At 39.2% G+C, this 12,165-nt stretch overlaps 2 protein-coding genes across 3 annotated transcripts; one reads left to right on the top strand and one right to left on the bottom strand.

The window, feature by feature from the left end:
* The first annotated feature begins 931 nt into the window (after nucleotides 1–931).
* Nucleotides 932–6,943, top strand: haao (3-hydroxyanthranilate 3,4-dioxygenase). 2 transcript variants are annotated; one of them, XR_007571684.1, is made up of 10 exons: nucleotides 932–1,371; nucleotides 2,067–2,145; nucleotides 2,570–2,653; nucleotides 2,889–2,995; nucleotides 4,515–4,604; nucleotides 4,714–4,757; nucleotides 4,842–4,987; nucleotides 5,295–5,365; nucleotides 5,956–6,024; nucleotides 6,211–6,280. XR_007571684.1 is itself a non-coding variant. In XM_050070482.1 (10 exons), exons 1-10 carry the CDS (start codon nucleotides 1,286–1,288, stop codon nucleotides 6,587–6,589), a joined length of 861 nt encoding a protein of 286 aa, XP_049926439.1. In that variant the 5' UTR covers nucleotides 1,172–1,285; the 3' UTR covers nucleotides 6,590–6,943. The 2 variants fall into 2 exon arrangements, 1 of the variants encoding a protein (XP_049926439.1); XM_050070482.1 differs by lacking the exon at nucleotides 5,295–5,365 and adding an exon at nucleotides 6,517–6,943 and having other exon boundaries at nucleotides 1,172–1,371; nucleotides 6,211–6,293.
* LOC126406298 (transmembrane protein 229B-like) lies at nucleotides 6,610–11,761 on the bottom strand. Its single transcript, XM_050070484.1, has 2 exons — nucleotides 11,645–11,761; nucleotides 6,610–9,307 (listed from the first exon to the last, which is right to left on the bottom strand). Exons 1-2 carry the CDS (start codon nucleotides 11,694–11,696, stop codon nucleotides 8,823–8,825), a joined length of 537 nt encoding a protein of 178 aa, XP_049926441.1. The 5' UTR covers nucleotides 11,697–11,761; the 3' UTR covers nucleotides 6,610–8,822.
* Between the last annotated feature and the right edge of the window lie 404 nt (nucleotides 11,762–12,165).

The raw sequence follows: 12,165 nt of genomic DNA, 5'->3' as shown, positions 1-12,165 counted from the left end.
CATGACCATTTATGGTTGAACTAGGGCGTGTAGAGGGCAGAATATGAGGCGGATCTGGGTGCGCACAACTCCAGGAGGTCTGTGATGTATAAAGAGAACATTGCGTGCAAGTGTGCGTGCGCACGGTTTTATAAATCAGATTATTTTTTGGCGCACGCCATTTTCAGATTTTGGGCGCACGTCAACTTTTAGTATGAATCCTAAGCACTCTTTTATAAATGAGGCCCCAGGTCCTTAAAAGAACTCTTATATCTCATCTCAGCAGGTTAAACAGCTCTGCCTAGTGGATGGTTCAAAATATTACACTTGGTGTAAAATGTCCTTCGATAAATGGTTTCATCATTAATCTTGACTGGCTTCGGTGTGAACAGTCAAATGATTATCAATTGGTCAAAGCTCTGCAAATATTTCTTCTATTGACATGATATTGCAGACACAATGTGGGATTGTGAAATTACACTGCACTTAATTCACCTCTTTGGAATCCCGGTTAACTTTTTTTTTTTGTGGAGCACAGCCTTTGTAAGGAATAATATATGTATGTTAATAAATGCAGTGGACAATTTTAGTACACAAATGTTATAAATCATATTGTCAAACATGACAACAAGTATAACTAATATGGCTGTAACATGTAGTTGTTTAATGTATATAAGTAAGGGCAATGTTTCATCTTAAATATGATATTTGGTTTTCATTGGTCTGTGTGTTCTTTGCTCAGTTGAAGAGCTGCAACACTTAATTAATTGGCAATTCTTTTGATAAATAATCTTTACAGTAATTTTTTAAGCACAAAAAATGCTTGTTTCATGCTTAAATGTGAGAATTTGGTGTTTTCTTTGTTATACATGATAAGCTCTATGGCTTGGATTTTTGGACTGCTTTTTGCGCATTATTGCAGTTCTGATATTTTTATGTTCTTGTCTCACAGGGATTGCTCTGGGCGTGACACCCAAGACCACCCATACGACTCTCTGTCAAATCTTTTGGCTGTCCAGGAGAAACCCAGAGTGTATACACAGCGGCTGTGGCCAGCTTGACTTCATGAGTGTTGCAATGGATTCCAGTAGGTCTTTAGAGTCCTATGTGGACAACATTATGTTACCTATTAGAAGAGCGCAAGCAACCTTTCAACTATCAATAAAAGGGAACTCCTCCCCCCTTCGTCTACACCCACTTCTGCATTCTGGACTTTCAGTGTCAGTCAGATTGTTTAAAGTAGTCAGACTGGCAGACTGGTCAGAGAGGCCTAATACTGCAACAAAAAGCTCAGTCAGATTGAAAAATGAGTGTCACACCTCTTGTGAATGTGGACCGCTGGATTAAGGAGAACCAGAATGCTTTCCTGCCACCGGTGTGCAACAAGCTCATGTGAGTATCTTAGCCACATTGTTATATGTGGTGGGTGTGTAATCACAGTGGGTTCTTCCTTGCAACAACTTGTTACATAATGTGATGAATAATCAGTAATTTACTTCACAACTTTACAACAACTCGGATTGAAAAGCTCAATAATGTAAGGTTTAGGTGCTTAGACAATTAACAACTTAAACCAAGTTTAGACCAAAGATTCACAATGAGATGAGTTGAAACATGCAGCTGCTTGCAATGTGCCGTTCTGCAACGTTCTAAAAACCTGCTGGTTCACATCAGTGCAACTAGACGAGACGGTGTATCATCTCTACGCAACAACTCTCTGTACTTCTGATCTGATTTCCAGCTTTTCAGGCTTATTTTGTGGCTGAATATCATTTGTAGCTTCTTAAAATATGAATGAGGATAGTGATAGTGAGATACTGGCTACAGTTGGATTTGTTGTAGTGATTAAATGGTGAAAAACAAACAAAACAAGTATCAGATGGACTGTATTCATAGTAAATATGCCACAATAGTATAAAAAACCTGTGCCAGACTGGCCAGTTTACTCCGCTGCAACTTTTCTCTGCAACGCTCTAAAATGGTTTTGCCTCATCGTGAATCATTGGTCTGAACTGGGCTTAACAAAATTCCAGTGACTATTTGAGGTTGTGTAGTTAGACCACAATTGTCTTTAACTCTTTCTCCAGGCACTTTTCCCAGTTGAATGTCATGTTTGTTGGAGGTCCTAATACCAGGAAGGATTATCACATAGAGGAAGGGGAGGAGGTAAGAAAGAAGAGATGATTTATTATGAATAAAGTTAATAGATTATTTAATGCAAATTTATAAATACTTTACTATAATTATTTATAGCTTTTGCACATCATCGGGGGAGGAGAATAATATGAGACTAAATTCCTTTTGGTATTTTAGCTTTTTCAGTTAACTGCTTTACATTCAGAATTTAAGCAACAGTTATTAACTTTTATAAAAATAATTTGTAGTCTTCAGCAGCAACCGATGCTGACTCAAATGACAGAACCTGAGGCAGCTTATCAGACATCACACAGCTCCCTCTGGAGACACAAAAGGCTCCATGCAACTTTTCTTCATGCAGTAGTACTGTCTAACACTTTCATGTGTAAAATCAGTACTGTTTCCCTTTAATGTAAGGATATATCTTTTGTCTTCCACTCTTTATTTTAAACAGCTGTTCTACCAGGTGAAAGGGGACATGTGTCTGAAGGTGATAGAGAATGGGAAACACAAGGATGTACACATCAAGGAGGGAGAGGTGAGCTTCAATATGTTTTTATTGACTGGTTTTTCTTTTTTACCATAGTTTTGTATACTGCGTAGTAAGCCTATTTGACACATCATTACTACACATGGAGTCCAACTTAAGGCGGTACAATTCACTCTCACTTACAATGCAACTTTATCGGTAAAATTTGTGTGATGGACTTTATCTCATTTGCTCTGTTTTTCTTTGAAAATCTGCATTTCATTCATTTCGCCACCATTTGTAGATGTTCCTGCTGCCAGCTCGGATCCCTCACTCCCCCCAGAGACAGGCCAACACTGTGGGGCTGGTGGTGGAGAGGAGACGGCTGCTGACTGAGACTGACTGTCTGAGGTTAACTACTCTATCACCTTCTCTTTTCAGCTCTTCTCATGCAGATAATAGCAGTGGATACAGACCAAGTAAAAAAAAAATGTGACAAATTACAGTTACAGGAAAATCTAAACTTGTTGGAGAAAATATAGGAAGTACAGCTTTTCTCAGTTGTTTTGATGCATAGCTTGAAATAAAAGAGAAGTTGTGAGAACATGTGACACAAACAGCGATACTGTGTTTCCATTTACAAAATGGAATGGTTCTCAAAACTCTCAGTACAGACTTCAGTATCACATACTGAAGTCTGAAAAGAAAATTCTGTGAGGAAAAGCTCCTCACTCAAGACAAGAAAAGAAAAGCAACTATCTTTAAACAGTACACAAATCCAAAGTTCCAACCTGATATTTGAGCTGGTAAAAAATGGTAAGCCAACTTTATTTTCAACCCAACTTGCAGTTATACATTAACCAATAACTGCTGCCAATAGCACAACACATGTAGATATCAGGGCAATGACAGACAGTTAAATAAACAAAACAGAGTATAATAAAAAAAAAAGAAACCTTCTCTTAATAACATCATATCTCGTATAACACAGCTCTACTGTTGTAGCAGCAGTACATGCTGATAACCATAGCTGCCTATGAGTATGACTAAAGTTCTGCCCTGACTCATCATTGAGTATGATGATGATTTATCATGTTTGATTATTTTCTTCTTTTTATATAAACTACAGCTCTTTTTAGAATGGAAGCTGAAGGCTCCTGAGAACAATAATTTCAAGTGTGACAGGTTTCTGCATTCACAACTTCACTTCATCATCCATGTCTGCCAAAGTCATGTTATGTTGCGAAGTGAGAATTCAGCCCTGATGTGCTACATACTGTAGCCTGATAGGTCCTGTGGTAGCGCTGCACCGTATATAGCGTCATATCACCTAACCCTACCTTACATTGTCTAATATGACCTGTCCCTCCTTGGATTTTCCCTCCTTACATTCACAAGGCTTTAACCCCTGTACATCACAGATGCTTTTCCGTCTCTCTTTGCATCCATATCTTACATGGAACCAACCTGCTGTGTCTGTGTACACATGACTTATATCTTTGCATACAGTGCATTCAGTGAATAAGCCAACACAACAGAAACAGATCGCTCTTCGTTTGGAGCAAGATTGAACATATCAGAGCAGAAGACACTGATCAGTGTCTACATGTAACTTTTTAGCAAACCTCATTCTCTGTGTGATGGTTGTGTGAAAAGAAAAACTGAAACTGTAAGAAGAACCAGAAATCATTGGGAGTTAAGTGACTGCATTGAAGTTGTGATCACTGTGTAAACAGAATCAGCAGAAATGTATCAAATCAGTGGAAAAAAACTGTATTATAAACTATGATGTGAAATACATAGACTGTTTTGAATCTCATAAGTACATTCTGCCCAAGTAAACTATAGGATTCAGCGAGAAGGTAACACAACAGACATATATGCAGGAGTTCAAAGCAGCATTACCATAAGCATGTATTGGTTCCTACAGGTACTATGTGGACAACACCACTGACATCCTGTTTGAGAAATGGTTTTACTGTAAGGATCTCGGAACTGAACTGGTGCCAATAATCAAAGAGTAAGACATCTTCCCATCTTCCTATCTTTTTTTATCTGACAGATCTCCATCAGGTGTGGGTATTTGTTTAAATGCAGTCTGTTGTTGTTGTTTGACTTTTTCCCTGCAGGTTCATGGCATCAGTGGAGTGCAAAACAGGAAAACCTGATCCAAGTAAGTTAAAATGTCTTGTGTCTAACTTAAAGTCTAATCCCTGTAGATCTTTAACTGGTGCCATGGTTATTTTTGGATGAACAGATAAAGTCTTCAGAGAACCTCCGTTCCAGATGAACACCATGAACGTGATGTTGCCCTTCTGCTTCAAAGACTGGCTGGACAAGCAGAGGCCGTCCCTGGCCAATGGAGGACCCATCGACATGTTCGGAGCTCAGTTTGAGACAGAGGTACTGGGGGTCATGTTTTCAAATGTGTTTTCACTGAGGTTTAGCAGTTACAACCTTTTCTTTGGTATTAAATAATGTGTGTATTAAAGACTGTGCTGACTGAACTAGCATTAATTACTTGCTCAGATTTTTAATCTTGTTTAATTGTGTCCAGCCGTGGCTGGAGGCGTTACGTTTTAAAGTTGTCTGTTGTCTGTCCATCCCAGTCTGACATTTTAAATCCAAAAAGTCAAAGGTAAACTTCATAATGACATCATAATGTTCTGTAAAAACACTTTTCTGGTCATTATTCAACCCCATATGTTAGGAACAGAAGCTGAGCTGCTTTGTGGAGGCATACAACCCATCGACATTTTCGGAGCTCAGTTTGAGACAGAGGTACTAGGGGTCATGTTTTCAAATGTGTTTTCATAGAGGTTTAGCAGTTACAACCTTTTCTTTGGTATTAAATAATGTGTGTATTAAAGACTGTGCTGACTGAACTAGCATTAATTACTTGCTCAGATTTTTAATCTTGTTTAATTGTGTCCAGCCGTGGCTGGAGGCGTTACGTTTTAAAGTTGTCTGTTGTCTGTCCATCCCAGTCTGACATTTTAAATCCAAAAAGTCAAAGGTAAACTTCATAATGACATCATAATGTTCTGTAAAAACACTTTTCTGGTCATTATTCAACCCCATATGTTAGGAACAGAAGCTGAGCTGCTTTGTAGAGGCATACAACTGGAGGCAGTAATTCTCATTAAACCACGATCTGATATGGAAAGATGGAAAAAAAAAATCCCTGACTAATCATCAATGTTCAATATTGCATTATGGATGAACATAAGTTATGGATTTGTAAATTTACACACAAGTTGACACTGACAGTTGACATTGAGACAACGGGAGCAGATGTGATGTGATGATGATGGTGGTGATCGAGAAGAGTTGCAAAGATGCAATGATGCTTCGTCTTATGACCATGACAGGTAATGGTGTTTGGACCTGGGCAGACAAAGATGTCAGTGCGACCAAGTGAAGTGTGGATTTGGCAACTGGTATGTTCTCTGAATGTACTGTTTCTCCTGTAGCTTTATCTGCCCACCCAGTCTCTCAGTGCTGTTTTGATGCTGCTCTAACTAAGTACAATGTATCTGTGTCTGATCACCATCTGTGTATTAACCAAACTCAGAATATTTTTGAATCATCTACTTTTCTCATCTCCTTCTCTCTCTGACTCTCAGGAGGGATCCTCAAGATTAACTATGAACGGGCAACAGTTCACTCTTTCTGCGGGAGACAGTTTACTTGTTCCTGAACAGAGCCAGTGAGTCAACATTAACAATTATTGACAAAGCATTCCCGTCAGTGTACAAATTATTAGGTAGAAAGTGTTGCAATTTTGCTACCTGAATATTCCAATGTTTTAAAGAGGGTGATTTTGTGGTAATGACTATTTAAAAATTTTGATTTTTATCCTAAAAATTAAATGTCTTCTTCTTCTGCGTATTTTTCTTCTTCGATTTTTTCTTCTTCTTCTGCTTCTGTAGATACCAGTGGCAGAGAGATGAGGGGACTGTTGCTCTGGTTGTGGTCCAAAACCCTGAGCGGAAGAGACCCTGAGCATCAACTGCCATTTCACTCACACACACACACACACACACACACACACACACATATTAAATATACAGTATTCTGTATATGTGAGCAGGGGAACTCGATGTATGTGTTGTAATGTTAAGTAGATTGTGTATTATCGCACCCACTAAGTATTGTAAATCATGCACTCATTTAAGCTTGACACTTCTAATAATGTGTTGATGAAAGTGACCACTGACCTATTTCAGTCTTGATAAACACTAGAAGCTATTGAAATTGAAACTGTAGCTGCACTTTGTGATAGTTTCAGACATTGATGTTATCTTGTGATTTCTGTTTTAACGTATGAAAGAAATCAAATAAATAAATATGTGTAGAGATGAAATTTTCAGTTATGATCATTTATCGTAAAAGACATTCTCCCTAAAAGTTTTTGACTTTAACTTCTCAATTACACAATTACTCTGGAAGTGAAAAACACCAGACATAAAAACAATCGCTGATACTTTAATCCAACTTCCTAAAAAATACCCACACTACAGTCACAGTTCCAGGGTAATAATCCTTTTCAATTATCTAAACACAGGTTTCAACAAGTTTACAAGCAATGACTGTTGTTATGTGATATATCCATGTGATGCATGCCAAGTGCAGCTTTTCCAAAGAAATCCAGAACTGACGAAACTGTCTTCCTGTAATGGGTGCAACTATTCAATAAACATAGTGATAGAAAAATCCACTGCAAAAAAAACACATGGATCTCCTATCAGTGTCTGCTACTCTTATGATCATGGACAGCATGAGCAATTCTAGTGAATAAAAATTGCATTTCTTAGTGCATCAAACTGACTACAAGCTGTCATGTAAACATGTTATTCACTCTGCAGTCCAAAAGAGTCAGATAGTATTTCAGTGTTTCAGAAAAGCTGCAAATGTAGCCTGATCATTAAAGTGCTTATGAATAAATATTGTATTAATAATTCTAAGTGTTAGAGTTGATTCCCACCTTCGCCTTATATCTAGTTTTTGTGTTAAGCTAAGCTGACTGTCTCATAGCTGTAGTTTCATATTTTACAGACAGATATGAGAGTGGTGTGTATCTTCGTATCAAACTCCCAGCAAGAATGGAAATTAACCTATTTCCCAAAATGCCACATGATTCCTTTAAAGCTGCTATACAATCAGTTCATTTTTTGTCTTATTTCAGTCTGTAAAAAAACAACAACCAAAAAAAACCAACAGTCTGACTTGAAAATTGCCATTATTGGGCAAAAATCCCTTTATTACTTACTTACTTACTTACTTACTTACTTAACTAAGGCTTTAGAAAATCTAGCAGATGAAGAGAAACTTTGGCCAATCACAGGTCATTTTAGTAAGAGGGCGTACATCTCTTTGGTGAAGGCCTGATTGAATGGCTTAAAATCCTACAGAGAAAGTTGCTATTCCAATATTTGCAACAACTGACTACACTGCAAAGCAACCTCAAAAATGGAAGACTGACCCATTAAGAATAGAGTCTTTAAGAGAGTCTGAAAATAAACTACATCAAACACAAGTCAATATTAGTATAGTGTTTCAAAGATTGAGAGAAAATGTTGCTAATAATTTATCCTTCTGCCAACTGGAGCCAAAGGTTCATAGCTGTGGCTTCATATTTTGGTCTAAATAGCTAACGTTAATTAGAACCTTGAATCACAGTTTGTCCTCCACCTCACTCCCCGGCACTACAGACATTCTTGCCGGGAGGAAAGCGGGCAGCAGCTCTGAAAAATGACCCCAAGTCAGCGACTGCAGCAACTCAAATCCAGCCAGCGCAAACCCTACTCCCTGCCAGATCAGCAAACTTTCTGTTGCTGCCGTTATATAGCTTAAACCTGGCACTGCTGCTGCTGATTACCAGCCAGCTGTGACACCCAGTGGGGAAGGGGGGAGTTGCATTGGCTGAATTTGAGCCACTACAGCTACTGACCAAATCTCTTTCTCTTCTCCCACAAAAGATAATTCAATGTATCAGGAAACTTGGTTACTGTATGAAGTGTGTGCATATGCCCATGGTCATCTGATGGCAAGGGCTTAGGACAGAGGGGACAGATCTCTGCCTACCCCAGCTTTAATGCCACAGCTCAGTAAGGTGCAGCATGTGCACCAGCTTTTTTAACATACTCATGTCAAAAACTCCCAAAGGTGTGGTGTTGTTCCTCAAACAATGTTCAGTAGTTGCTTTTGGAAGCACAGTATTCCCGATTTAATGAGTTCAGTTGTGCAGTCTTATCCTCAGAGTGTTCCTTATCACATGCTGCTCAGCTATAAATGCTGCCACAGTCCACGGCAGTGCATACTCCAGAGTCACCAGTCCTCCCAGGTTGTACCTATGGCCAGAGTAGTCCCAGGGACAGGCCTGCAGCAGCCTCAGCCCCGCCCCCCAGCTGAACTCCCATAGGTAGATAAACAGGGTGTAGGCCGTCAGACGCATTGGCAGTGGGAAATGCTGAGCCAGCAGCCGGTCTCTGAGGATCTCCATGAGGTAGATTGCGGTGGCGTACATAGGCAGCGCCCACAGGCTGCTGTGACCTGCCAGCCTCCTGTCCTGGCTGCTGCACCAGTCCCACACAGCCGTGAAGGCCACCTCACAGAGGCAGCCGTGCAGTGCGTACACATAGAGACGAGCTGCAGTGGACAGGGGACGACTTGAGATGCTCTCACGTGGTGCTGCTGGGGCTTCATCTTCAACACCAGCCCCTGTCACAAAGAAACTGATTACTATGTGCTTTTGGCCAATTTGGATATTTTTCTATAAGATATCCAAAATGTGAAGGAGGTGGCATGTTTACAAAAAACAAACCTGCAATGTTCCAAATTATTTCTGAATTTTTTTTTTCAACATCTTGGTAGCAGTGTTTTGAATTGATACATTGAAATAGAACATGACTGCCCATAACAAAGCAATACATCTGGCAAGAAAGGATTACTTTTTCCAAGATTATTACAGAGAATGCTGGAAACTCTAGAGTATTATTCTCCACCATTGATCAGCAAATCAACACTGCCCTCACCTGTATGGAGTTCTCTGCATTGAAGTGTGAAGAACTTGCTTTGTTTTTCAAAAACAAAATAACTTCAAGTAGAGTTTACATCTGTCTTGGAGATCATGTGTCTGAGAAACATGACCTCTGTTTTGGGGTTGCACAAGGGAACTGCCTTGGTCAGTTATTATTCTCATTGTACATGTTGCCACTAGGTGACATCATGAGTGAATACAATCGTTGTTTCTATAGTAACGTACTGTTCACAACTGTACATGTCTGCTGAGCCAAATGATGCTGCAGCTATTAACTCCATTACTTCCTGTCTTTTGGCAATAAATAAATGGATGAGCAATAATTTCTTAAAGTTAAACGAAGACAATAATGAAATCCTGCTTGTCGCTCCTGATACAAAAAGAGAAATGCTGCTTAAGAATCTGGGAAATACAACTCCTTGGATTAAATCTGAGATTACAAGTGTTGGTGTGATCCTGGAGTCAGATCTAAGCTTCAAGTCCCACATTAACAAGGTGACCAAAACACCATTTTCCCACCTCATAAACATAGTCAAGATACTACCATTTCTAAATGAAAAAGATGCCGAGAAATTAATTCATGCATTTCATTCAAATCGACTCGACTACTGTAATCCTTCCAAAAAACACCACTGAGAGACTTCAGCTAATTCAAAACTCTGCAGCTCGGCTATTTACCAGAACCAAGAGGAGACAGCACGTCAGGCCAGTTGAGCTGCTCTGCACGGACTTCCTGTTGCATTTACAATTGATTTTAAGGTCCTCCTTGTATACAAATCCCTAAATGGGTTAGGACCAATCTACATTGCTAACTCTCTTGTTAACTATTTGCCTCAAAGAACACTGCGATCACCTGCTGCTGGTTTACTGGAGGTTGCCAGAAACAGCTGAAGAAGATCCGGGATGCAGCCTTTGTTAATTACACCCCAAAGCTATGGAACACACTGCCAATAGATATCAGGGAAGCTAGCTCACTAAATCTTTTTAATAGAAAGCTAAAAATGTATCTGTTCACCTTAGCCTTTAACTAGCTCTGACTTTCCTGAGACAAGTCTGCAACTCTTTCTATTTACGCATCACACTGCTGCAACTCTTTTATAATCTTACTTGATTTTATGATTTATAGTATTACAATTCTATAATTTTATGAATCAGTCAACCTATGTTTTAAAAGTTTTTTAAATGTCCTTTTATATTGAATTGCCTTGTTTGTTATATCTACATAAAAATTGTATCTAAGCAACTGAAAAAATTGTAAGAAACCTGTCAACCAGTTTGGGAATGACAGCAACTTTCAGTCCTGTGCTTTGAGTGTTAGTAGTTTGTTTCTGTTGGACGTTCCTTCCATTTCTAAAACAGGAAGTTCATCAATAATTACTGCAACAATTGCAGTTATGAGATGTACATTATTATAGAAAGGTTCTGACTTTTGGATGAAGACTGTGTTGTTTCTTACACTTTGCTTACTACTGACGCTGTCAGTCATGACATTCTTCACTTTAATCAACACATCTTAAACCACTCTCCTCATACAGAAAAATGAGTTTCCTGTAATCTATCATGTGATGTAAAAAGAAGTTATTCCATTTTGGAAGAGCTCATCTTTTTTTCTAGATTTTCTGCTCTACATCATAGTAGCCTACTTCAGTGTGTATACATTCTGTTTGGTCCCTCCTCCACAGGACACTCAGCCCAGTGCTCTAATGTGGATTAACAAGCTAATAGCCCAGTTAAGCAAATTAAAGGCTTGGAAAATCTTCAACAGGTTTTCACTTTGCTCTGCAACAAAGTGCCATTTACCAATGCAAAATCAACTGACCGATCCTGTCATCAAATTATTTCTCTAAACAGATTAGAGTAAATAATGGTCTCACATTAGTGTAGCATTCAACCCTCCTCCATTACTTGGCAGACCTCAGCAGACATTAGGATGCAATGACAGCAAAAGCCTTATTATGCCTCAAAGTGTGGCCCTCAACAGTTATCAAATACAATAAACAAAAAGTAATAGTTCTCACCTTGGTCATTACTACCTTGCGTTCTCCTCGCATGTAGTATTCTCGCCTCCATCCCTGGGTAGCATATGGGTTCCTGGGCCTTTGTAATCCCTCTGCTTCCCTGTGTGTATGTGTGTGTGTGTGTGTGTGTGTGTGTGTTTGTGTGGATCTTGGGCTAAACATTAAGCGGCTCCGTGTTATCAGAGTGAGACAGTGATGTCTCTGTCACAGGCTGAGGTTGTGAACCAAGGGAGGGACCCAGGAAGCAAACCTAGACCACCTGAGGAAAATATTTCTGAAATACCAATAGCAGTATTGATCTCACGGTGGGAGACTGTGGCTGCGTTAATAGTTTATTCTAAGCATACAGTAAGTGTGCAACTGTGTCGATATGTTTGGAGGTTATCAGTAAACCACAGTAGCTGGGTGTGTCAGGGAAGCTGCCCGGATAACAGAACTGATTGTGAACAGTGCATATACATGCTCTTTAATTCTTAAAAACAGTTGTATAACAATTGATTTTAAAACAATGTGTTGTATTT

Source organism: Epinephelus moara, chromosome 19 (genome assembly GCF_006386435.1).
Source record: "Epinephelus moara isolate mb chromosome 19, YSFRI_EMoa_1.0, whole genome shotgun sequence".
NCBI classification, from domain to species: domain Eukaryota; kingdom Metazoa; phylum Chordata; class Actinopteri; order Perciformes; family Serranidae; genus Epinephelus; species Epinephelus moara.
The sequence above is the reverse complement of the archived record's forward strand: the minus strand, read 5'-3'. Positions and strand labels throughout refer to the sequence as shown.

Excerpts from the sequence above, each read along its gene's own strand:
- haao (XM_050070482.1), top strand. The coding sequence starts at position 1,286 with ATGAGTGTCACACCTCTTGTGAATGTGGACCGCTGGATTAAGGAGAAC. Across the intron at positions 1,372-2,066 it reads CCGGTGTGCAACAAGCTCAT|GCACTTTTCCCAGTTGAATG; the intron begins GTGAGTATCTTA and ends CTCTTTCTCCAG. Across the intron at positions 2,996-4,514 it reads ACTGAGACTGACTGTCTGAG|GTACTATGTGGACAACACCA; the intron begins GTTAACTACTCT and ends TGGTTCCTACAG.
- LOC126406298 (XM_050070484.1), bottom strand. The coding sequence starts at position 11,696 with ATGGAGGCGAGAATACTACATGCGAGGAGAACGCAAGGTAGTAATGAC. Across the intron at positions 9,308-11,644 it reads GCAAGGTAGTAATGACCAAG|GGGCTGGTGTTGAAGATGAA; the intron begins GTGAGAACTATT and ends TCTTTGTGACAG.